At 46.7% G+C, this 25,541-nt stretch overlaps 6 protein-coding genes across 6 annotated transcripts; 5 read left to right on the forward strand and 1 right to left on the reverse strand.

Annotated features, from left to right (window-relative positions):
* Nucleotides 1-1,135: 1,135 nt before the first annotated feature.
* N7477_000821 (uncharacterized protein) lies at nucleotides 1,136-3,013 on the forward strand (the record flags this gene model as incomplete). Its single annotated transcript, XM_056962484.1, has 10 exons — nucleotides 1,136-1,284; nucleotides 1,355-1,368; nucleotides 1,428-1,500; nucleotides 1,559-1,890; nucleotides 1,944-2,087; nucleotides 2,141-2,355; nucleotides 2,415-2,612; nucleotides 2,673-2,700; nucleotides 2,758-2,873; nucleotides 2,930-3,013. 10 exons carry the CDS (start codon nucleotides 1,136-1,138, stop codon nucleotides 3,011-3,013), a joined length of 1,353 nt encoding a protein of 450 aa, XP_056827487.1.
* Nucleotides 3,014-4,110: 1,097 nt separating this feature from the next.
* Nucleotides 4,111-4,520, forward strand: N7477_000822 (FAD dependent oxidoreductase; the record flags this gene model as incomplete). Its single annotated transcript, XM_056962485.1, has 2 exons — nucleotides 4,111-4,231; nucleotides 4,285-4,520. The coding sequence occupies 2 exons, from the start codon at nucleotides 4,111-4,113 to the stop codon at nucleotides 4,518-4,520; spliced, it is 357 nt and encodes a 118-aa protein (XP_056827488.1).
* Nucleotides 4,521-8,784: 4,264 nt separating this feature from the next.
* On the reverse strand, nucleotides 8,785-13,072 carry N7477_000823 (uncharacterized protein; the record flags this gene model as incomplete). The annotated part of the gene is made up of 3 exons (XM_056962486.1): nucleotides 8,785-11,282; nucleotides 11,333-11,354; nucleotides 11,399-13,072. The coding sequence occupies 3 exons, from the start codon at nucleotides 13,070-13,072 to the stop codon at nucleotides 8,785-8,787; spliced, it is 4,194 nt and encodes a 1,397-aa protein (XP_056827489.1).
* A 2,876-nt stretch (nucleotides 13,073-15,948) lies between these two features.
* Nucleotides 15,949-16,482, forward strand: N7477_000824 (putative DRAP deaminase; the record flags this gene model as incomplete). Its single annotated transcript, XM_056962487.1, has 1 exon — nucleotides 15,949-16,482. The coding sequence occupies one exon, from the start codon at nucleotides 15,949-15,951 to the stop codon at nucleotides 16,480-16,482; it is 534 nt and encodes a 177-aa protein (XP_056827490.1).
* A 1,366-nt stretch (nucleotides 16,483-17,848) lies between these two features.
* On the forward strand, nucleotides 17,849-18,973 carry N7477_000825 (uncharacterized protein; the record flags this gene model as incomplete). The annotated part of the gene is made up of 4 exons (XM_056962488.1): nucleotides 17,849-17,921; nucleotides 17,981-18,670; nucleotides 18,727-18,853; nucleotides 18,913-18,973. 4 exons carry the CDS (start codon nucleotides 17,849-17,851, stop codon nucleotides 18,971-18,973), a joined length of 951 nt encoding a protein of 316 aa, XP_056827491.1.
* A 5,321-nt stretch (nucleotides 18,974-24,294) lies between these two features.
* On the forward strand, nucleotides 24,295-25,465 carry N7477_000826 (uncharacterized protein; the record flags this gene model as incomplete). Its single annotated transcript, XM_056962489.1, has 7 exons — nucleotides 24,295-24,710; nucleotides 24,762-24,840; nucleotides 24,896-24,942; nucleotides 25,000-25,075; nucleotides 25,126-25,184; nucleotides 25,239-25,280; nucleotides 25,342-25,465. The coding sequence occupies 7 exons, from the start codon at nucleotides 24,295-24,297 to the stop codon at nucleotides 25,463-25,465; spliced, it is 843 nt and encodes a 280-aa protein (XP_056827492.1).
* Nucleotides 25,466-25,541: the final 76 nt, after the last annotated feature.

Genomic DNA, 25,541 nt, shown 5'->3' on the forward strand with positions numbered 1-25,541 from the left:
GGGATTCGAACCCACGCCCCGTAAACGAGATATGGAAACTTGGATCAGGTGAGCCTGAACCATACGCCTTGGACCAACTCGGCCATCTTGCCTCTTCACGTGATTTACAGGGGGTTTGTCTATTCATTCGCCTATTGAATTCGCCCCGCCAAAAAAATCTATCACTTTCATGGGTCCACTAAGAGTTAGTGAAGGCAAAAAAATCCAAAAAATGACCAGACTGGGGCTCGATCCCAGGACCTTATCGGTGTTAACGATACGTGATAACCAACTACACCATCCGGCCAATACTTGCTTGAAAGTTCGAGACTATGACCATACAAACCCCAACCAAATCAATCAGCGAGAAGCTCGACAAACTTTTCTTGGCGGAAGTCTGATATTTTTGGTTACTCAACGCGTTTATTCATATTGAGATATCAACCTCAAGAGAAGAAGGCTAGACAGGAAAGGGATTAGCTATGACACATAGAATGATGCTCTATTTGAGACATTGAACTGTCTTTCAGACAGGTGTTAAATGGAAAATGTTTGATTTCCCATCATGTGACATCGTGTGTTAATTCAAATACCACAGCATATTTTACGATTGTCAAACCATCTAAATGAACACAATGGGACCGAGAAAAAACGGGGAATTTTGGATTGACAACCTCTGCCACACATAGCCAATTATGGAACTAGAGGCGGGAAACTTCCGAAAAACCTGAAAATGGAGCTGAATCTCCATTATCCTACATAAACACTATATTAGTACACAGTAGTATATTTCGAAACATCACTACCGAGAATTATCAACAGCTATAAAATGAAGTTTTGAATATTATTCGATCGGCGATGCCGAGCACCGAGAGTTTAAACCGGGTTCGGCAACACCCGCCAGTAGTCTAAAGTCCAAAGTCAGCCCGACACGCCACAGGCGGTCAACAATTTCCAGGGATCCACCCCGAAACCCAGGGCACTTTCAGATTTTTTCTTGGCTTGATGGAGGTACAATTGCAGACATTTCTGAAATTGCCTTTTGATATCATCCGTGTGAAGTCAATGCTGGCATAGTTGTCAAATTGGTTCTTTTGGGCTACGAATTGGCCAAAATTTCACCCTGTTTGACGAAGCGGAACGAAAGTTGCCCATCATGAGTGACGAGGAGTCCTATGCAGTCGATGCAAAAAAGCCCATTGACGGTCCCCTCAAAGATGGTGAAAAGCCGTTTGCTGCAAAGTATCTGGAACCTTTTGGCAATGAGGAGACTGCCGAGGTTAAGTATCGGACTATGAAGTGGTGGTAAGCGACTGCTTGTTCATGCAATAAGATTGCCATTGAAGGATCAAGAATACTAATAACATTCGGCCAGGCACTGTGGAATGCGTGAGTATCTAGTTTAAAAGATCTCGCGCCTTTGAAGTATTTTCTAACATTATCTTAAGTCATGATCGCCGAGAATGTCTCTGTGGGAATTCTTTCTCTTCCTTCCGCTGTAGCCACCCTTGGAATGGCTCCGTATGTTTCTTTCTTTTGAACGACTCAAGCATTTATATGGACTAACATCCTAATACAGTGCTGCGATCATGATTTTGTTCATCTCTGCTCTTTCCTGGTACACAGGTTACGAGATTGGCCAGTTCAAGCTTCGTCACCCAGAAATTCACAGCATGGGAGACGCTGGTGAGCTCCTGATGGGCCGTGTCGGCCGTGAAGTGCTCGGTATTGGCCAGCTGTTGTTGTTGATTTTCCTCATGGCCAGCAACATCCTGACTTTCAACATCCTTATGAACGTTTTGACGGATCACGGCACCTGCACACTGGTCTTCGGTGTTGTTGGTCTGGTCATCTGTTTCCTGGGTGCATTGCCTCGTACCATGGAAAAGGTCTATTGGATGTCTTGCATTTGTGAGTGGCGCCCAATAGTTGCATTTATGACAGTCTAGCTGACACTTTCCAAGCGTTCTTGAGTGTTTTCGTCGCCGTTATGGTGACTATGGCCACTGCTGGAGTCGAGAGCAAGGGCAATGTCGTCAACCATGCCACCACTGAAGTCAGCTTCCGCGACGGATTCCTCGCGGTGACTAATATCATTTTCGCTTACCGTAAGTGAAAACACCAAATTGCAAGTGAACCACCATTCTAATGAGGCTTGCAGTTGCTCACATCGCTTATTTTGGCTTCATGTCTGAGATGGAGGACCCTCGAACCTTCAATAAATCGTTGGCCATGCTTCAAATCATCGACACGGTCCTTTACCTGATCAGTGCTCTGATCATCTATCACTACGTCGGACCCGATGTTGAGTCTCCCGCCATTTTGTCCTTGAGCCCGTTGATGAGCAAGATCGCCTGGGGCCTTGCCATTCCGACTGTAAATCTTACCCTTTTCAAATTCACTAGTTTTACAATACCTATGCTGACTGAACCAAGGTCATTCTCTCCGGTGTTGTCTTGGGTCACGTTGCGTGCAAGTACATTTACGTCCGCCTTTTCCGCGGTTCCGACAAGATGCACAGCCGAAGCTTTCTTTCAGTTGGATCCTGGGTCGCCATTTGTATCGGCGTGTGGGTCATCTCGTGGGTTGTCGCAGAATCAATTCCCGTTTTCAATGACCTGCTCAGTCTCATTGTAAGTCATGGGATGCATAAAATCTTTGAGGAACTTCGCTAATGCAGGATTTGATTTCAGAGTGCGTTGTTTGGAAGTTGGTTCAGCTGTATGTCCAATCCCTCCTTTGTATAGTCGTGAGTTTATCTTTACTAACATGAGGTAGTTGGTCTCCCTGCAATCTTCTGGTTCTACATGAACCGTGGTCAATTCTTCAAAAACTGGAAGAAAACTTGTTTGACTATCATCAACATTCTGATCTTGGCAATTGCCTTCGCCATGGTGAGGCCCTCTTTCCTACCTACCTCACCCGTGTTGCCGTGACTGACTTCATAAAGTGTGGACTTGGGCTTTACGTGTCCGCTGTCGCGATTCATGATGACTCTAGCTCCAGCAGTTGGTCTTGTGCCAACAATGTATGATTATGAGTGGAAAGCTGCGAATTGCTGGGTCCTTCTTTCCTATTAAAAGACTTCGATATACGTCACCTCCATTTACTAATTTCGAACCGAATCCAGCTGTGTTTTGGAACAAATTTATTTTTACAAAGAGAGTTTGATTTTGTACATATACCATGAGAATATGGCAGGGTTGCCTACGGGGGTTACCCGAGTGTCCAAAGTCATATAAACTCCATGTCTAAAGGCTGACGCTGAGCGCTGCCGTCAATAAGACTTAAATTAATTGAATTAAAGATTGTGATTTAGTAGGCCTCGATGGTTTCCGTTCTTTGTCGTAATAACAGGCTGATGATGCATACCTCGATTTCCAGTGGTCTGCTACTACCGACTGACTATTCAATTCAATTCAATCCAAATTCTATTAACCTAATCGAGCCTAACTAGTGTCGTCGAGGCTATGCAGGGGATTCGTCCAAATCCGAAGCAGAACTTGTTATCCATAACTCCAGACTCGTGGCTTGCAATAAACAGTAGTCACAAAGGAAAGCCAGCCCTCCATGGATGGGCCGGCACAAGAAAGAGTGTCAAAAGATCCATATTCCGCGCATAATCAAGCCCACATGTAAGTCAAACCCAAAAGACAATGCCCACAGCATGCCACTTCTTCTGTGTCCCCTCGTCCCCGTCGTATGCTACCGACTGACTCCTCGAAAGGATCAGCCCTAATGAGGTCGTTCATACTATACTGGTCCATTAGATGGAGCCAAATTGGTACGAGCGCGAATATTGCCCTGCTCTACGGTCCCTCAGTGTGTCAATGAATTATTCACAGTCTTTGCAACACGAAGAACCAATTTCTTGTGTTGTAATTCTCTCGTAAGTCTGTTTACTACTCTGATATTTCGTGGATGAATCTGGGGCTTAGTGACAGGGAGAAGAGATGTTGGTATGAAATCACGAAGCACGATTGAGATAATATGCCAGTCTCCAAGGAGGGACTACATATGTGGCTACATATGTGGAAAAAAATGCATAGATAAATGCTTAAGAAATCATGTCCAAGGCTGGGTGTGCAGCTGAATTATGAAAGATATGCCAGGACGTTGATGTGCGCCTGAATGAACAATTTCAATGGTGTTTTGATTTTACTGGAACAGGTTTCGGCTTTACACTCAGTACCTAGGGGTTGTCCAGTTGTCCAAATACACTTGGCCGCCTCGGTGTTGACTTTCAAGGATAGTAGGTCTGGACGGAAATAGTGGCCAACCGTATCAATCATTGCTTTGGCGTAGTCAACGATGGCTCGAACTTCCTCAAGGCGGAGGCCGCCCTCACCACCTTCGCTGATGCCGCCCACTCTGAGCATGAGATTGTTTTTTTGGTGCCTCGCAACGACAACATCCTGTTGATCGGAGGCATTGCCAAATCACACGAGTGGAATCTGAGTCTGACGCTGGACTCGCCCATCCTGAAGCGCATGCGAGCGCGCTACGAGTTCTTCCTCCCTGGTCTCTCGCTTCGACCTTGATTACCCATCGGCCCAGGGATTGCGACCCTTCCGCGCAGAGAATGTGCGTGTGGAGCGTGAGTTGCGTGGACTTGGCCGCAACCCTAGCCGCATCGTGCCCTCATATGGCCAATGCGGCGGGGGTTAGAGTCTCTCCTTCGGCCGTGAACCGGATGTCCGGACGGTGATTGAGGAAGCCCTTCTGGATCTGGAACCGGTGCCTATAGCCATTCTTGACGAGAGAAACGTTTCTTGCCCAACGGTATCCCAGACCAATACGGCGAGCCTATATTCGATTGAACCTCTAGGTTTTTGATTGGCGTACGCGTATATGAGTTGATATATATACCCCATGGATAAACTGGGATGCACTGCATCCCTTTGCTATAACGGAAACGTTATGTGAACCCGCTACTTTGTCAAAACGAAGACCACTTGACCAAATTCGCCGACGAATTTTTAGTGCTCATAGTTATATATACTCGATAGATCCTACATTATACCGTTACATACTGAAAGTTTGATTAGAAACAGGATTAGTATACAGGGTAATGTAGGAGAATAAGGTCGTTAAATCTACGATTAGGTAAATCTAGGCCTTCTCTTAGCTACGGAAGTATCGCTTTACGCTAGTAGACTTAGAATTCTAGTAAAAGACCTCTACATGTTACAATCCCCCCGATAGCTTGAAATTTCTCCAATCTTCAAAATTCCAGATGAGACAAATATCGATAAGGCTGACTTCTTCGATCCCAAATTCTAGCCTTTCCTCTAGTAGGAAGCTCTTTGAGCTCTGAAGTTTGATTCGCTATTTACCGCCTAAAACTCGCGTATTTCAATCAGGGTAAGGAGGAGGGGAGATATACTTTTCTGGGTAGTAAAGTTGAATCCGATAATTTTTTTTGGAGAACGAGATTGTAAATGTGAAATGGCCTATCTTTATGAGGAGATAGAAAAATACAAAAAGATAGCGAGTAGAAGGGAGAAAGTGTAGTGCAATTAGCACAACGACTGATATTATAAGACGAGGGTGGTAAAAAAATTTGACCAGACTGGGGCTCGATCCCAGGACCTTATCGGTGTTAACGATACGTGATAACCAACTACACCATCCGGCCAATACTGAAAATTCAGCATGGGATTGATAGTTGAGACATTGATGACAGCAAGGAATAGGCTTTGTTCTCCTGAAAGAGAGTGTCAGCTAGTTGTTCAAAGTATGTGGATGGAACGGTGTTCGTTATGTTGGCCTCGCTCATGCCTTTCATTAACTTTGGAACATGAGTTGAACGGCTCAGCGCAGTGAACTTGACTTTTGCCCCAGACGGGCATGTTTTCATTACTGGGATATTATAACTGTAGACGTAGTTTGAGGTGTCTCCTCCCTAAGGCTCCACACAGACAACTTGGCCCGTAATCTTTCCACGTGAGGTTCAGTACTAGGCAGATTAACAACGGCTGTGTTTTCCCTCTATTTCCCAGTCAATGCCCGGTTATACATGTGCTCCGCCATCTCCAATCTGCCCTGGCGCGCAGTTAATGATATAAGAGCAGCTCTCACAGAATACTTTGTATCGATTATGATGTTATTTTTTTGGTATTTCTGATTTATGTGACAGAAAAAAAGAGATATTAGCTAGTCCTAATGTAGAACTTCGATCTAAACAATTCATTTTTACGGCCGCCAAATAAATCGCTTCTTTTCTGCACGGCCTTCATTCCTTTGATACCTACTGCTTTCGATTAACCGCCGTATTCTAATGTCCTCAGACCCGTATTGCATATATCTCTTTTAGTGATAAGGTCATTTATTTAACTGTCCTATTTTGCTAAAAGTCCTAGCCGCCGCTAGGGAAGATTCAACCCGCGGGGATTAAATTTCTACGTCAATTTTAGGAAAAGCGCGTAAGAGGGTTATTGGTGCACACTATATGTGAATAGATGAGACCGTGAAAGTTATCTTCTCTTAAAGGAGCCTAGGCTATACTAATTTATACGATAAATCCACAACCTGATATTTATGTTTGAAATTTCCAAATGATCGATAAGAAACAAAACCCCCCCATTTACCCTTGCCGATATCGATATAACGTCGGCCTTATACTTATAACGACCGTTAGATCCGGCAGTAGTAAATAGACTGTCACGAAGAAGAGATAGTACGGAAAGTCGTTGACGTAAGCAACGCTTAGGAACTTTTTAAGGGACTGCTCTCGACGCCGCAGTATGCCGAGGAGACGCAGCGAGCGTATAATTGCTTCTTAAAAAGGGCGCGGATGCCAACGCTTAAGGGGGCCGTTATGGAACTCCTCTCTAGGCTACGGCATAGGTAGAAGACACAGCGACCGTACAAGTGCTTCTTCAGTAGGGCGCGGACGTTGACGCTCAAGGAGGCCGTTTTGGAAATGCTCTCCAGGCTGCGGCATCGAGAGGAAATACCGTGATCGTATAAGAGCTTCTTAAGAGGGCGCGGACGTCAACGCTAAGGTCACGGAATGCCTACGTATTGACTTCGCGAAGCCTGCAATCTGTGTCCGATGTGCTAAAAATATCGCAGCTTTATTATTTTATGGAATAGTAAAACAAGCATTACCTTGAAATACAATAAATAATAATTTATTTACAAATTTATGAAATACATTTTTTGCAAAAGTATTAAATATAGAAGTTTGGTGCATACCTAAATCTCTGCCACTTTCACGACGGCAGTAGCAAGTGCGATAACTGCGTCGCTATCGGAGGAACAGTCCTACGACGATTGGCTCCATGGGATCCTTTCACTAGGACATTCTGGTTCAGTGATAGATTTCCTCCAGTGATGATTGATATTGGTATGCTTCGGCGATGTACTCGTGCGCTTCTAGAATTCTTTGGTTTGTAAGTGATGAATGTAGGGTTTTAATGGCGTTTTTAGGTGAAAAGGAGGTGTTTAGAATGAAAAATATTTTGCATGTGTATCTGGGCAGATGTAGACGTTCTGCTAGCCATGTTCTCGAATAAGGCACACATGCGGGTTTCTATTCTGTCACACTGGACCTTAGCAAACTCAGACGTGCTGTAGACGCGTCGGTGAGCCATGAAGCACATGTCCCGGAAGAGAGTACGAAAGACAGATCGTGGGCAGAATACTGCATTTGGATCAGCGACATAAGCCATGAAATAATCTTAGTGAGCTACAATGCATCCCAGGAGGGTAAGCATCCACTAGAAGCGCCGACGCTATATATGAAGATACCCCTTCATACGGCATCCTGGTCTTACCCGCTGCAAGTAAGAACTTTGTGAGACGAGAGCTGAACGCGCCATCAACGGGATTATGCCTCCTGGAGTAACTGATGAAATTGATCTTAGTGAGTGCTGACGAGGCTACATCTTGAGATGCAAGGTTGAACAGCTCATTCAAATGCGTGGCGGAAAACAAGGCATGATGGTTTTTGCGGGCAAATCGTGTGTCATGGAGCTGTCTGGATAGATCTGCACTGAGTGTGAGAAAGTGGGCACTCGGCGACAATTCTTCGGACGGTAATCGAGAGAAACGTATGTCTGCAAACGTATCGGATAAGGAATCGTGTTCGATTTGGAGCTCGAAGGCAAAGTCTCGTTCGTCAAGCACGTCGTGAGTGATGCTTTGCGTCTTGTTGTTGACAACGACAATGACCCTCGGGCGTACTGCATTTGGTAGACAAGACGCGGATCCAATCCTCGCCCATCGAGATAACATTTTATGAACCTCCAGCAGGCCCCCAACATCGTCGGCGAATACGCAGAAGACATCAACAAATGGGAGAAGAAGGCGGGCCAATATCAGGTCATACAAGGAGTACTCCACAGGAAACGATTCAACTTACAGCTATGAGCAGGAGCTGTTGGCTAATTACATGTGCTACACACGGTAAGGAGTAATTCGTTAAACTGAAAAGTTCGAAAGCCACAGGTCTTGATGTAGCTGGAGTCATTCCAGGGGGGTTTAGAGTGAATGCCAGACCGAGTAATATTTATTGGAAAGCTCCTAGTATGTTTGGATGTGACAGCGTCCATGACCTTAGTCATTCCGTTTGCAATCTTTGTGAAACCAATCGAAAAAGAGATGCGGCAAGTACTCCTTGGCTCTCTTCCTCTTCTCGTGCAACAAATGGAGCATGCAGAAGCAAAGTCGAGAAATAACTCTTTCTTATCTCCAGCTATTTCCGTCACCGTGTCTTCAATGTATATGGGCTTTTAAATTGAGACTACTACTCGCGATTTAGGTTTTAAGGTTAAATATATATCCTTTCAGCTTAGTCTCTTATTTTATACACACCCTCGCAGCATGGTCAAGACCGCCCCTTACCACCGCCAGGTTGCCACCCCGAGTCAAAATGATATCTCTCTTTGCCAAGGCACAAACAATGTCCCTCTTCCCAGCGAACCAATCGTATGGGACGAAAAAGTGCTCAGAGATCTCAATTGTCGGGGAATCTTTGCGTTGCGCGATCTCTAACCCGCCTTCGCTGAGATCAACAGAGCACACCCAAAAAGACTGGTTCAGGAATATAAGTTTCCTCGATTCATCAATTCCGATAACATGAGCAATGTTTAGTTCGAATGCCGTCATCGGTGAACGAAGCGGAGCGGCTGGATTTGATGTCATGACCAGGTTCTCCCCGTCTTCATCTGTGGCAAGTTGGCCTAAAGCTGCCACAGCATCTAATTGCTTCCCTAGCAAGCGGCTGCTATCGTTGTTTCTGACGCCAAGGCAGTCTATGTCAATTATCCCAATCCTGTTGATGTTGACAGGGCCGTTCGGATGTAATAAGTCGAGCATAATTCTCTGTTTTTGACCAAGGAAATAGGGAATCGCGCTTTTGAGCTCTGCCGTGTCGTCCAATGACAATGTAATAGACAAAATTTCAGACAAGTCACTCCAGCAATACACGCAGACTTTGACATTGTCGACACAGACCAGATGTTGAGAGGATTCTGGATGAGGGAGCCATTTACGGCTTCCAGGCATTTGTGAATATGTCCAGTCTCTCTCGTACTTACCGCTGTCCAAGCTGAACAGGTGATCAGACTCGCGAGTTGATACCAGGAACTTCGCCGCCATGTCTCCTACTAGCACATCTATGATTGCCTTTTCGGAGTCGAGGCGGGACTTGAAGAGTACGCTCAGATCGCTGAGCCAACCTTTGTCTGCTGACTTGTGGATTCTGTATAGGAAGATCCTGTTGGAGGCATCCACACTAAGGAGAGCGTCTCTCCGTTCAATCCAGGTTAACAGGCGGACTGGTGACTTGTGACTGTAGAGAGTCCCCAAGCTCGCTGCAATTTTCCGCTCGTACAGTTCAACTGATCCATCATCCTTTCCGCAAAAGATAACTTCGGACGTGTGATGGACCACCATGGCAGTGATCTTTGCTTTTGCTTCCGTAGAAACCGTCTCCACCATTGTAGTTAAAGTGGTTCCGCTGCTGTCATCGCTCAGGGAGTCCCGCAACAGGGCTTCAGGTTCCCAGACAGTGCACTGGGCGCCTCGTATGTCGGCAAGAAGCATACTGTCTCTGGTAAAGGCAAGTTGCTTGATAAACGAGTTGGATGACTTGACCCGGTAGAGGAGCTTGAACGTATCGAATTCATACACGTCGATAATCCCATTTGCACCACCTGCTGCGAGGAGACGCCCATTGGGGCTTGCGGCGAGAGTTTGGCAGTTGGCACGAAAACATTCCAGCTGTTGATCCGCAAATGGAGCAAGGAGTGCAAGATCACCATCAAGGTATGCGACTGCAAGAAGGCGAATGTCTGGATTGGGGTTGAAAACAAGCGCGACGACGACATGCGTGCTGGTCTCTCCGCTGGAGAGTTTCTTGCCACAGCTACCAGCGTAGGCGTCCCCTTTCATGTCCCACAGCGTAATGGGTTGACCACTATAAGCGACAGCAAGCATTCCGTGGCTGATAGAGAGAGTCAGTGCGCATGGGGTCCCACGCGGAGGGGTTCGGTTCGCTTCTGGCGTATCGGTATCGCTCCATGGCAACGACTTCGGCTGTGCGTCATGTTCCAAATTCCAAGTCACGACGTAGTTGTTGCGACTCGCGATTAAAAGTGTCTCTTCATCGAATTCCATCCCAAGCGGATGCGGAGGGCTCGCAAGGCTGTGCACCACTTGCCCACTTCTGATGTCCCAGACCTTGGCCATCTTCATCCCACATGTTGCTACGAGGTCGGTTTTGGACTTGAAAGCAATAAAGTGGACTGCTTCACCATGCTCCAAGACCATGTACTCCTGGTAAGATGTGGCGTAGTACAATACGACAGTTCCTGAACTGAGGCCGACGGCCAGGAACTCATCTCCATAGCGCAAGAACCTTGGTTGACCCTGACGGAAATCAATGCACAGCAGCCTGTCATCCCATTGCTTATGAGGTGCGCCAAGCACTACGAGCCTCCGGCCTGGGCCCTCGGTGTTATATATCATAGACTCGGTGGGACAAAATGGAGGTATCAACGAGTATATAGCTGATGGTGATACTGTGAGGGCGTTGGCGAACATAGCAGGAATCCGAGCAAGGTCCGTGGCCCACTGTCGTAGCGCTCGTATCTGAGGGTCTAGTGGTGAACGTTCAGCGGCGCACGCATTGGCATAGATTTTGAGATGCTTTGAGGTGCGGATGAGTTGATTGAGATTTCGAGAGTCGGCAATCGTTTCGATCCAAGTGAGGACGTTGGATCTCAGGAACTGCACGACAAGCTGGAACGTCCCTGACGCCAATGGATCAGCTCTTGAAAGGTGATATGAATATGCTGTGTATGCATAGGCGGCGAAGTCTCAGTCTTGTTGCTGTCAAATTTACCGAAGAACGGCGTCGACTGTTCCTAGGAAGGTTCATTTCCTCGCCGACTAGGTAATTGAGACACACCTGAGCCATCCGTGTGTGGGCCTTGGTTTTCTCGATGGAGAACTCAGACTCAAGTCCGCCGGCTACAAGGAACTCTCTGGCAGTTTCATGCACCATCTTAACTTTCCCATACTTGTCCACGACCACCAGTTGACCACAGAGTGCGGAGATGCTCTCCTCCAATCTTGGGAATGAGTCGCGGATGTCCAGGGTCAGAGCACCGTCCAGTTCGCGGATTGTCATTGGTCGAACTGCGCATACTACCCACATTAGAATGGTTTTGGCCAGCTCCTTTCCGCGAACGGCCTCCGACATGTAGTCTAAAGTCCGCTTGTACAGTGACTCCATGCCTCTCGGTACGTCTTCAAGAATCTGGAGAATTTGCCTTCTGCCGTGGCAGTGTAGGAGCTCCTCAAGCACCAAAATTGTCCACAAGAAGGACCCATTAGATTTGTCGAGGATCTTCTTTGCTAATGTACCTCGATCGTCAGGGCCCACGACTCCTAACGCCTGTGTTTTCCTCTCAACCAAAAGCCTGAGATCTGACTCTGTGTCTGATATCGAGATTGGCAAGGACTGGATTAGGTTGGGTGGAATGCTCGAGAAACCTTGGTCCAGGTCGACCGTATCCCGGCTTGTGACGAGAATTCTCAGGGGTATAGATTCGTCCATATTGGAACAAATGGCCTGTAAAAGGACTAGAGGATTAGAACACTCGTCCAGGGCATCAATGACCCAGTAATGCCGAGTCATTGTAGCCTGGAAAATGCCAGACAGGAAGAGGATTCTCCACAGGGTACGTTCGTCGACGCGGTCTAAGCGAACACCATCCGCCTGCATCCCTAGAATGGCATCACTAGCTTTGGCACTGGAGCTAGCCATCTGGAAAGCCAGAGATCGGAGACAACGACGTAGGTTGGACTTCGACTTTTCTCCATGTTTGAAGAAAAAGTAGCTACATGCCTGGCCGGACTCCTTAAGTTGATCAATGACATAGCCAGCGAGAACAGATTTTCCAGTTGCTGGCTTGCCCTTGATCCATAGTGTCCTTCCACATCCGGATTCCTCATCCCTCCATTTGACGTAACTGGCTTTGGTCGAAATCCATTTGCACGACCCGCGCATCCGCGCTTCGCAGACGTTTTCAAGATCATCGTCCAAGACGTCGGAAACTTCCAGGTACTTCTTGAGGTTTTTGATACTTTGACGCCTCTGCTTCAGCTTCAGCTCCAGAATTGCCGTGGAAATTTTGCTCACAGTAGAGGCGAGCGCGTTTCGTAGGAGGACGTAGTTGGAGTCTTCTGGTGTGTCGAACTTGCATATCGAGCGGTGGTCAGCAGTCATGGGTACCTGCTTCTCTTCACGGTACCCGAGGACGGCGGACTCGGGATCGACAATGAGCGAGCCAAACAATTTCATATTTTGCGTTTCATAGAACGACCAGAGCTCAGGGCCAACCAAAAAATTCCGAAACTCGTCATTGATCACTTGGACCGCCCCCGAGTTCCTTTCCAGATCGCCAATATAAGCACGGTCGTACGCAACCTTGAGGAGGTTCTTCAACATCTTTGCCGAGTCGGCACCCCGATGCGGCGTGGCGAGGAAATAGAATGCGGCGAATCGCCCAGCCAGCGCCTTGTGCAGTGCGTCTTGTTTCGCTAGGATATATGCTTTCTTCATCACCAAGCCACCCATACTATGGCCGATTACAACGATGGGCGTCTCAGAATTGACAATGCATGGTGAAGTGCTGATCGCGCCTAGTAATGACTTGCCAAAGTGGTGTATATTCAAGCAGTTCTCTTTACCATCCAAGTAATTCGAATCGTATCCATAGCTATGGATGCGGACATTCTTGAATGCGGGATCTTTGGGGAGCCACTCCTCTGGCCAGAAATGAGACTGCTGGGACGACTTGCTCCATGTTTTTCTAGAATTGCCCCCCTAGGCCATGGATGAAGATGAAGTCGATCTCCGGTGTCGTTGGGGAATACAGAAGGCTCAGTCCAAGCGGGCCCTTCAGGCCCTTCGCTTGATCTCCCGATGTGATTGACGTCCTGGGCAGTGTTTTTGACAGAGAAAACAGGCTCCTGAAGCTCTTAGTCGAGTCATGACTAATTGAGGGACTGTCGGGAGGTAAGTCGGGATTAACGTGCCGCGGCTTTCGAAAGAACTGCTACGGTCAGCGATCGCGTAGGGTTGGAGTTTCCAGGAGGCTAACGGGGGTAGAGTTAACCATTGTAGGCCACAAAACTCAGTGTGGGTCGCTAATCTCAGCAGTTTCCTGGACTCGTCCAAGGTGATGTTGGTACGATGGTCTGTCAGTTAAGAGAACAATGTAACAACGGTAAAGCGGCAGTTGTTCCAGGAGAGACTCTTGGTGATGCCCAACACCTCGCGATTGAAGCACTTAGTACGGAGGTCCATACAGGGTGACCAAGAAACAAAGAAACAAATGCCGGTCTCCACTATTTTTCTTACATACCGCCTTTCTATTTTACTATACGTGACCATCTAGAATCCTTCCTCTTTTAAACTATACTTTGCTTAACCGCGATAACCGTCTATATTGCCGTTTCCTACGAGATAAAGGTTATACCTATTTATCTATTGCCTCCCGAATAGGCTGTTCGGTACGTTAAGCTCGGTATGCCTACGATATAATATGAATCACGCCTCAAGAGAAATACTGGCTGACGCCCAAAGCTTACCCCTGAGCGCCTTAATAAGGTGATCTCCTAGATTCAGGCGTCCTTTACGCATCGCTATATAAAAATCTATAATATTTATGTAATCCTAGACCTCAAGGTCTGCGGAGAGACGCTTCGCCAATCCTTTAAGGCTCGTAGGATAGTTATATATCCTACTACGTAGACCTAGCCGGAGGGTCTAAGGTCCGGACCCTCCACCCGCCAAGGGACCCTCAATAAGGGTCCCTTTTTTTTATAAAGGTGTATAAAACACTATTTATAAGCAGAAAAGTACCTATTTAGGCCTATTTTAGGCCTTGAAATATTACCTAAGATGGTCTAGAGTTAGAATTTAGACCCTCCTTAGCGTCTTAGCGGGTCTAAATTAAGGGTAAGTACTAGGTCTACTACTACGCAGAAGCCTCCGATCCTTGCTATATACTATTCGAAACGACTTATATAGGCTCGGGCCTAGGCATCTTTCCGATCTAAATAGTATCGAATACCTTATACCTAGCGTTTTAATTACGAAAAATATTATAAAACCGCCGTCATCGGATAAATAAGGTAACGTTAAGGGATTATAGTCTAGGTATACTTTACTAACGCAATAAAGGGACCGCTTATTACTTAGAACCCTAAATAAGGCACCCTAAATTAAAGCACCTTTATTAAATATATTGTGCCTAGTATTAATTAATTTAAGACTAATATATAGGAGAATCATCGTATTTATGCTCTTCTTATATAAGATAGGGTACCTTATTATTAGTTATACTAGATAACCGAGGAATTATATAGCCTTAATATTACTGGAACAGACTATCCCCCTATATTGTCTTACCTTAATCCACAGGAGAACCTATAGAATTAGCTTAAGGATTATATATCTTTAAGATGCGTATCGTATACAATTAACATAGGCTATTATGGCCTTATGCCTATAATCGAAGAAGAACAGGAGGCTCTGCCTATAGATATGCTAGAAGGATTGGTAAATTCAATGCCTCGCCGTATTTAAGAGGTGATTACAAGAGATAGAAGGGCGACGCAGTGTTAAAACATCTAGATACAATGATTATTCATAAAATACTGGCAGAATAAGTGTGGAGACCGACATTTGTTTCTTGGTCACCCTGTATTAAAAAGTCCTTGCCCACTACAGGGTGACCAAGAAACAAAGGTCGGTTTTATCACCGCCTTTTTCAGATATTTACATACCGCTTTACGAAATTACTCTACGTGACGAAATCACTTTCTTCAATTCATGCGTTAGCCAGAAATAAAGGGTATTAATACAAACTAAATACATTGGTTATTTCAAAACCCCGGCAGAATAATAGTGGAGACCGACCTTTGTTTCTTGGTCACCCTGTACGGACTCTAGTGTAATTTATTGGTTACTAGCCTCGTTTTCTACATACAGTATTTCCCCCCTCCTACAGCAAGAGCGCAAGAGCGAATCCAGGAGTGGATTGAACGCTTGCCACGGTATATTAAGGAGGTAATTAAACTACAAGGGGGGGTAATGAGTACGGAGTACAGAGAAGGGCGATACGGGGGATAGAACCAACTAGTCTGTCTTAGGAATAAGATATGAGTTTAGCGGGACCTTTGATATGGACCTCCGTAGGCCGCCAGCCCGCCTTCTCCCTCGAACCACCAATCAGCTGGTTGCTTTAAACGCCCGTCGACGGCCCGGGCCACAGGCTCGGGAAAGGCAACGGCATGTGTTTTTCGCAGAAAATCCCCCACCCAGGATTTCAAAATCACCCCCGTTGGCCTGTACCTTATTTGCCCATTTCTTGACGATGCTGTGTTGATTTGGCCAATAAGAGAGATTGTGCACGCACTGTGTATTCTTTCAGAGAGCCATTTACTATGGTTTCCCAGACAAATCCAACCTTCGTGGTTGGGGACCATGAGGCTTTCATGGAATACGCTCTCATTCAGGCACAAAAATCACCGCCAGCTGCCAACAAATTCTGCGTCGGAGCTGTACTCGTCGACGCCGCTAACGGCAAGGTCCTATCGACAGGATACTCGCTTGAATATCCGCGAGATTACAAAGGAGATCCAGGCACCACGCACGCAGAGCAGTGTTGTTTTATCAAGATCGCCGACGAGCACAACCTCCCTGAGGAACGCATCCATGAGGTCCTTCCGGCCAACACGGCGTTGTATACGACAATGGAGCCATGTAACGAGAGACTGAGCGGCAACATGACCTGCGCGACCAGGATATTGAGACTTAAGAGCGCCATCAAAACTGTCTATGTGGGGATCAAAGAGCCAGGGACGTTTATCGCACACAACGACGGACAGGAAAGGCTGGAGGCAAATGGTGTCGAGGTCGTGTTCCCTGTTGAGCATTGGCGAGACAGGATCACCAAAATCTCAATTGCTGGGCACTGAAGACCTGAGGTTGTGCTAGAGGTTGCGGAAACACCCGGACGCGCCGTCCAGCAACGCGGCTCAAGTTTATTTTGACCCTCTTTTTGTTATTTAGGGATGAAGTTGGCATTATAAGGATTTGTTGGTGCGAATCCCCTTTTTTTTAAGAACAGGTCAGTAGGGGCCTGCTGAGAGCAGAACACGAGATCAACCCAGGCGGGGTGAGAGCTTAGGCTAGGGACTGCGCTTTGTTCACTCGAGTTTTATCAAAGCGAATAGGGTTCCACTACTTTGCTTAGTAACGTATTTGAAATGTTGTAACGTAATTCCCAAGCGAGCTGTCCACCCCAAAACACCATACTAAATGCCATATTTTCTACTTCTCTACTTTAACAGCTTTAAAATATTTTTACTCATTTTTTAGTATATGCGCTTTTATAAGCAAAAAGAATAAGCCTTCCAGATCTTAAGTGATTTAGTCTATTATTTCGTACATTACCATAGAATACGCTGGAATTTAGACATTTGATTTTCAAGTACCTATACATCTCTTGCTGAACCCTTATAGTAATTATCCCAGACTGCGCAAGTAGGTTTAGAAATGCTGCTTAGACAGTAGGAATTCGATATCTCATCTTGAATTGCAAGCGTTGTTGAGATATTATGTTGTAATTTATCGCATCTAATATATGTTTTGCGGTGGGCAACTCGCTTGGGAATTACGTTAGTTGACGGGGAATAACGCGCCGAATCCCATCCCCGTTATTCTTTCCGTCTTATTATGACTTACTATTTGTTATTTCCCCTTCCATCCCAAACAAACACCTGCAATACACTTTGGCAGAGTCAAATTGGCGGCAGTGTCGCGATAAACAGATCGATGATTCCTTGAATCTAGAGATTTAAAGGTGCAAGGGAGCTCTGTCTAGCAAGAGAAAGCCTAGCAGGGCCGACTTTGATGTGTTAAATGAGGCAAATACGGCCATTGAAGAGCGCACTAACAGACTTCCTGGTCTGCGTCGTATTGACTATCACAGAGATGTACGGAGGTAGTAAGAAACTGACATTGGTGGAAGTTGGGCGTGTGTAAGGTAAGAGGTGAGTGGAGCGGAGTTGGGGGTGTTATGGCAAAAGGCATAACTAATACATGACGGGAGGTCTCAGGCCATCTGGGCTGACCTGTAATCAAGAAAGAGGTTGGGGGCATTCGGCGGATTAGGACTCTAGCCGCCCGGGGGGAAGCTCGCCTGCAATTGGCTACTCGACGATGATGGTGAGTGCACCCAGAAGGGCCGCCTATAATAAACCCCGCTTCCTTCTCCGAGAACCCCATTTTCTGCAGCCAGCGCGACGCTAAACAGAGTCGACACAATCTTTGACGCAGCAAATGAACTACAACGGCGCAGATGGTCTTGAATTTGGGGCGGGCAATGCCAAAATCGACCCAGCCGTGTTGAGAGGTGAGCTACGAGCCCTTGGCGGACACTCAAGATCGTCTTTATATTGACTGCCTCCAAAGAACTGCCAGAAGGATGCAAGGTAATATCCACGGAGAAACATGGCATAAGCTTCTGGGCACAAACTGGCCGCATCGATGTTTTGCTCTGCGATGGTACACCGCAGTCCTTCTTCATCAAGGTTATTTCAAAAGAACTGGGCATGAATATGACCAGGGGTGAATTTCAGTCGATAAGCGCGATGTATAATGTTTTGCCAGGATTTGTCCCAAAGCCCATCGCTTGCGGCACCTACAGGACGATACCAGACATCCATTTCTTCCTCTGCGAGTTTCGGGAAATGACTGACGATATGCCTGATCCTCACAAATTTGCCGCTCTTCTGTCAACGCTGCACCAGAAAAGCGTATCGCCTACTGGGAAGTTTGGGTTCCACATCACGACCTACGCAGGAAACCTACCCCAGTTCGTGGGATGGGAAGATAGCTGGGAGGCATTCTTCGCTAAAACCATGAGGCAGGCACTCGACCTGGAGATTGAAAGGAAAGGGCCTAGCGAGGAGCTCGATGTCCTCTCCTATGCTCTGTTCGAAAAGGTCATCCCGAGGCTCCTGAGGCCTCTCGAGAGTGACGGCCGAACAGTGAAACCTTCGCTTGTTCATGGAGACCTTTGGTACGCAAATGCAGGGATTGATGTTGGCAACGGTCAGCCTCTTGTCTTCGATGCGTGCTGCTTCTTTGCGCACAACGAGTGTACGTTCTCCTACGAATCATTTGCGAGTCCCATACTAAATGGCTTGAATTTGAAGATGAGTTTGGGCAGTGGCGACCAGCTTGCAATAGGTTCGGGGATGAGTACGTTGCTGCCTACAACACGTTCGCCCAAATTTCGCAGCCGGAAGAGGATTTTGAAGGTCGTCTAGACCTCTATAGGCTGTGAGACACTCAGAAACTCTTTTCCTTCTTCCTGATCTACGCAACTGATATCAACCTAGGAGGTTTGACACGCATGTTTCAGCGCTTTTTGTCGATAATGAGACACTTCGCACACAGTGAGGCTAATACAAACCTATCGTCTAGTTTGGTGGCTAATGAGCTTAGCAGGGTCCTTGATACTATGAGAGATTTGGTGCAAAGATATGGTTAGTAGACAGCAGAAATTATTCTATGCTCAGTTTCTATCGCGTAGTTTCAGAAATTACAAAATGTCTCCATCGTATGCATGTTTCAGCTAGACCTTATCACGGCCCACGGACGACCCAAAATAGGCCAATCCAGCCTGCAAAGCGGCATAAAAATGAACAAAATAAGAAATTCCCATGGCCTGCATAAGCTATGAGGTTTTGCCTATATCTTTCAGTATTGTTGGGTACTTGAATTACGTCTGTTTTGTATTATTAATAACTTATAAGGAACCAACGAAAATAGATCAATGCCAGATGAATTCTTTATTCTTTATGTAATGTAACCTTGAAGCCGTGTAGATGGGATTCGTACCCCTGCGGAACATGCTGTTGTGTACTATTTTTCCTGGGTAATGGCACTACCAGGTCATCCTCATTCCCGTCATCAGCCTTAACCTCATAATGCTCAGGCGCAGATTTCACATTAACACGACATGGATTGGATTGGATTGGATTGGATTGGATTGGATTGGATTGGATTGGATTGGATTGGATTGGATTACTATTTAACGTCGCTCGGCGGGTCACGTGCCAGCGTGACCCACACCTCCCGAAGGGTGGACGTGCTACCTAAGCAAGAAGCCTGAAGTAACAAAGCTGAGCACTAAGCGCTGAAAGAGTAGAAGGGCCCCGGGCGCTACCCTGACCTGGTTCCCCATACGCAGAGTACCAGGCCTAGTTTTTCCAACAATGAACAACAATGAAATTATTCCCAATAAAACCGTAGATCCCAGGTCCCTGATCCTGCGGTGTTGCCGTTCCCTAGAGATGCCACGCCACTTATCTATGTGAAGACGGCCTTGATGGTGCAGAGGGAAAACAACCCAAAACCCGTAGGGGAGGGGGAAAAAGACCTCCACAGATGTCGGTAACGCTTTGGATAGAGAGGGAGTGGATCCTCTCTGAGGGGGCTCACGAAGAACCAAAAGGGGGCGAGGCTTGCAGGGAGCTGAGGGAGATCAGACTCGCGGGGAGCTGAAGGAGGTCGAGGCTCACGAAGAACCTGCGGAGGCGAGGCTCACGAAGAACCTGCGGAGGCGAGGCTCACGGGGAGCCGAAAGAGTCGAGGCTCATAGGAGCCTAAAGATGCCGCTCTGCTCTTAGCCATCGCTAAGGCGACTTTACCAGGCTGCACCACAAGGAGGTGGCAAAGTCGGATTTCGCAGCCCATTTCACAGTAACATAGTATATCTGCAATGGGCCAGGGCCGGATTGATCACGTGTGTCACATGAAGACTTCTACATTGAGCCTCTCAGGAGGCCCCCATGTGTTTACTTTTCCTCAAGCTTTCGATGGACAGATTACCGGCATCACCCAATTGAATCAATTGGGTCTTAGCCCTTCACGCGATTTTGCGCGTACGGGCTATAGCCATATCGACAAGTTTGATTTCTTGGACGATTACTAACGCACACGGTTAGAAGCCTTTTAACTAAGTACTATTCAAAATAGCTTCGCGGCTACTAGTCTAGTACTAATCGATACAGAAAGGGTGCTTTCAAAACTTGATATCTCCCCTACGAACGCCAACACCAACAGGAAGCTGGCCAAGCACTAGATCTAGCCAATTCACACCAAAACACCTAGGACTGTCGTTCAGCTAAAAATGTAGGCTTCGATGCTTAAGAAATTACTAAAGCAATGGTTAAATAGCCCTCCGAGCCTATCAAAACCCTGCTAGATCAGATCATCAAGGTCCACTACATATCGCTACACAACATTGCGCTGCTAACGCAAGATAATGCGAATCTACGCGCAGCGAACAAGAAACGCCAGAAATGTGAACGATCAACTAGGTAGATACCCTGCGAAGGTGGCCTAACGGTCGAAGAGGGCCTACAGTTGCCTCAGCAGCTAGATCAGCGGGTTGAATCAGATGAGGTACTAGGGCTCCGCCGAGGTGGAGTGGGTGTAGGGAGATTGGCTATAGGATCAATTCATGTAAACATCGCTACATTAAATTCAATTTAGGTATTTTGGTTAAGATATTCTAATTCAAAATTTCTAATTGGGGCAGGTGTCCAAGACGGCCGGGTGTCTAGATTGGCCAGGAATTACGTTAAATGCCCTACATGCCCCTAGAGAGCTGAGGTGGCTCCTCGGCTAAAACCTGCCGTGTCTCGCGCCATCCTTTCCGTCTTCCAGCCCAGCCCCCATTTTTGCTTCTTGAGTGGTTAGAGGGCGGGGGCGCGAATTAATTTCAGTCTAACCGGACCCGTGAAAAATGGATACTTTGTGGCGAAAGCAATCCCGTGGTCTTGGTTTCTCTTCTCTAAGGACACTATTAGATTTTCAGAAGCGAATAGAGCGTACTGATGAAAAAGAAACGGCCTGGATTTCTGGAAAGGACTAGACCCAGCACTGTCAGAGGAGACTCGCCCAAAACCGACCGTAAATAATTCATTCATCTCCACAACGGACCGTGCCTTGATGAGCTCCCAACACGGGCGCATTAGTTACAGATCCCGCAGATTACCTAGAATCAATCACCAATCGTAAGTGGTTAACATCCGCTGTCGTTCGGAGTAAAGGGTTATTTTAGCCCCTGAATGGTAAAGGCAAGTCCATGGATACTAAGGAAGCCTGAAAGCTTAGACCTCCCACCTAGTAACCTGCACGCATATGGCTTTTGTGCGGCCAAAGCGCCATGTAACATAGAGCTGCAGCCATGTGTTAAGAGTCCGATTAGTCGGAATACAGTCAGCTGAATGACTGTTATGAGACGGCGCCAAGCTGGCCGCGACTAGGCTGGTTCACTTTGATCGAATCGGATTCTGAGTCAGCTGCTTTCGGTGCGCGTTCCTGTTGGGTGATAAAAAAGCCAGAGGACGTACACTTCTTCGAAGACTCGTATTTATTCGTAGTCTATCTCTTTAACTTCAATCTTTATCGCACATCCTACTTCATTTCAAGAGACTCATGAGATGGTGGAAAATAAGGTAAAATTTCTCGGAGCCAGCCGTGTAGCTTTTACGGTTTTAGCCATTGTGGTAAACATGCAAACATCGGGTACTGATGCCGCGCAGAACAGACTATTGAGGCCTCCCTTTTCCTTGCAAATACCAAGACCAGCCAATCCCTCTGGCTATGCCATTCAAGGTCCTACAGCTGATGGGCCCCTGTCACCGCCAATTAATCCTGCTAGCGTTGTCCTTAAGATCCCATTCGATATAGCCCCATAACACCACCAGCGGATCCCGCTGGCAGTATACGTCAAAATTTTACTGCAAATGACCACAAACTACCGCCCGCTTGTGATATCCAGCCGCAGCTAAAAAGCACACCTATACCTACTTCCTGTTCTCTTTTGCTGGTGAACTTGCCGGCTATTTCCCGGGATAAGGACAACCGGGTCTTTTTGGTCACAGAGGATATAGAGACGTATCTAAAGCGGGACTTGGACCACACCCGGCTCAACAGAATACATGGGCATCTGTGGATGGCTGGGAGACCTCTAAATGCCAGGCCGATACACCGACAGAAGATGATGGGTTTCGATGTCCTCCTGACAGAGCAAGCGGACCTCCACCTCCTCAAGTTCTCAAACAAGATCTTCGTCAAGCCGCTTCCGGATTATATGCTGGATTTCATTTTCTGGGACAAATATCTCTGCGAATCGGAGGAGCTTCATAAATCCGCTTGTGGAATCTTGCTCTCCTATGTTTGGTTGGTCTGCTCTCCTCTTGACTTAAGATTAGCTCACAAGCTAGATCTCCTTCCGTGTGAGATAACGTGGATCTGGTGGAAGAGCTTCGTGGCAGAATTTCTGTCACATATCGATGCAAATACTCTCGAACAGGTCAATAAACGCTACCACTTTGGCGAGCTGCGATTAGGAAGGATCAATTCTATATATAGAATTCGATTTTTCTTCACGCACTTCATTCGCGGCTATTTGTACGGCTACAACCGCTATGTCGTCTTCTTCCAGAGGAATTTCGCCTGGATACTCATTGTACTGGTATATTTTTCCCTCGTGCTCACGGCGATGCAGGTCGGCGCCACTGTACCGCCACTAAACACGAACCACGCCTTTCAGCAGGCTTCTTACGGCTTTGCGGTCCTCTCGATGGTCACCGTGGCAGCAGTTGTGTGTTTTTTGGGAATCTTGTTGGGTATGTAGCTCATCAGGTCATCAGGTCACCAGGTGACCTGATGACCTGATGAGGTCAATTTGGTTATGCCCAGTAATTACCAGTAATTACTGGTAGTTTACACCGTAAATTGAAAATTTTGAAACTCCCACTTTTGTCATGTGATCACGAAAAGCTCATCAGGTCGAAATTGGACCCACTTTTTTGACCTGATGAGCTTTTTGTAGTCACTACCAGTAGTGACTAGATAAATGGATATTTTCATATTTTATCAAAAATGTGAATGACCTGATGACCTGATGACCTATTACTGAGTATGACTGGTAGTGAGAGGAAGGAATAGATTACTTCTAATTCAGAGACTCAATAATGACTAGTATAATAATAATCAAGCAGAAGCTAGTATATCACTAGTAATCATGTCTAGAGATTCATTAACGTCTATTTTGTTACTGGTTGCTTCCGAGAGGTTCTAGAAGGTAGCAAAAACATATTCAGTATTAATTTAAACTTTCTCTGACCAGTCACTACTAGAACAAAATCCGGGGTAATCACGTGACGCAGTATGCTTCACCCTCACCTCCATGATATTGTTCACTTCTTTATTTTAGTCTTACTATTTTTCTTCTTCCTTTAACTCCCCTCCATCCACTCCCGGTACGTATCCATCCCCCACCATATCCTTTTTGATCCTCCATGACCCTACAATGTCTCCCCAGGCCTCTTATGACCTCAATATCGACTACGAGAAGCATCCAGCAACTCAAAAGTGAAAGATCTGAGAGCTTTGGAGAGATACCTGGGCCCATTGGAGGGGGAAAAGTCCCCAGACATACCCCTATTACCCTTCCTTCCTTCCTACTTCCTACTAGCTATGCCCGGATGCCTTTCTATCTTCAGCGGTGCTCACCAGTTCTTCGGCATCAAGTAACTGGTTATGACCTATTCTCCTATGTCTCCCTTTACCGCCATACTGCTGAGGATTCATGACGAGAATGACTGAATGAAGACCAGTCATGACTTGAAGAGATGCATCCCTAACAATCTTGATTTTTAGCTACCAGTTACACCAAGCTTTTTTTTTTCTTACTGACAAAAATGGTGAGCACTCGCCGCGCTGGTGAGGGTGGTGCCAAGAAGGCTCCTGATAAGCCTGGGCTCCCAAAGAAGGGAAATGTCGCTACTGGGCTCCCAAAGAAGGGACGTGTCGCTACTGGTCGTGTCGAAAAGCAGCCCGTCGCGCCTCCTAAGAAGCCAAGAGTCACTACCGGTAAGGACCACGCCCCTGCCAATACTCCTTCTAGCGATGAGGACAGTACTGGTTCCGAGACTGGTAGTGACTTGGAGCAACTTGGTTCTGGCCAGTCTCTCGCAAAGAACCCTGTTGCTACTAGTAACATTCGACGGTCCGATCTTCCTCTCCTGGCTGCTCCTGGTCCTAACCAGGTAGCACGTGTTACCGCTGCCGTCGATCAGAACCCGGAAAGGTGTGTGAGTCTGCGTCAGGATTTCGAGTAAGTACTAGTTATCAAATCCTGCGACTTTTCCTGACAGGTTATTACTAGTGTGAAGTGGATTTGCCGTTGCGCCGAGGAGGACCACAAGGACACCCGCTACACCGAATTTCCTCGATCTGGACCAGTTGTAAGTGGTTGTTGTATGTTGTTACTTGTCCTTACCAATATTAATGTGGCCTTAGGCTATTCCCCCGTGCGCAGTTGTCTGCCCCTACTGCGCCTACTGTCCGTAAGTATTTCAAGTCATAATTTGAAACGTTGCAGAGCTAATTATTACTACTGGTAGCGGCCTGAAAGCCACAGTTGGCACAGCTACTGGTAGAGGTGGCAGCATCCGAAAGCACATTGAGAAACAGCATGTGGTAAGTACTGGGTGATACAGGCCATTACTAGTTACTAATTGATACTCTAGAATGAGGACACTTTCCTCGGCCTTTATGTGGTCTCTTTGAAGGATAGTAAGGGTTGGTTGTGAGTACAAATAATAACTGGTAACTCGAAGGAACTACTGCTAATATCTAATAGCAACTGGAAGCCTCCTGGCCGGACCGGCTCTATGACTGCTGTGTAAGTTAGTAGTCTTTCAGGGACCGACCTGTTATGACTTGTACTGACAATCTATTTCTAGTACCCCTGCTCCCGTGCCTGCGACTACTCCTACGCCTACAACTACTGATCCCGGACCTGCGCCTATCCCTGTGGATGATAATGATGATCCTGATATGGAGCTTTTCCCTGATGTCCCTAGTTAGGGCGTGGATTTTCTAGTTACACTTTGATATTACGGGATAGTAATTTTCTCTCCTATGAGAGCTTAAGATAGCCAGA

This window comes from Penicillium maclennaniae (genome assembly GCF_028827695.1).
Source record: "Penicillium maclennaniae strain IBT 15551 chromosome Unknown utg000001l:1.0-3280838.0:1.0-3283122.0, whole genome shotgun sequence".
Lineage (NCBI taxonomy): Eukaryota > Fungi > Ascomycota > Eurotiomycetes > Eurotiales > Aspergillaceae > Penicillium > Penicillium maclennaniae.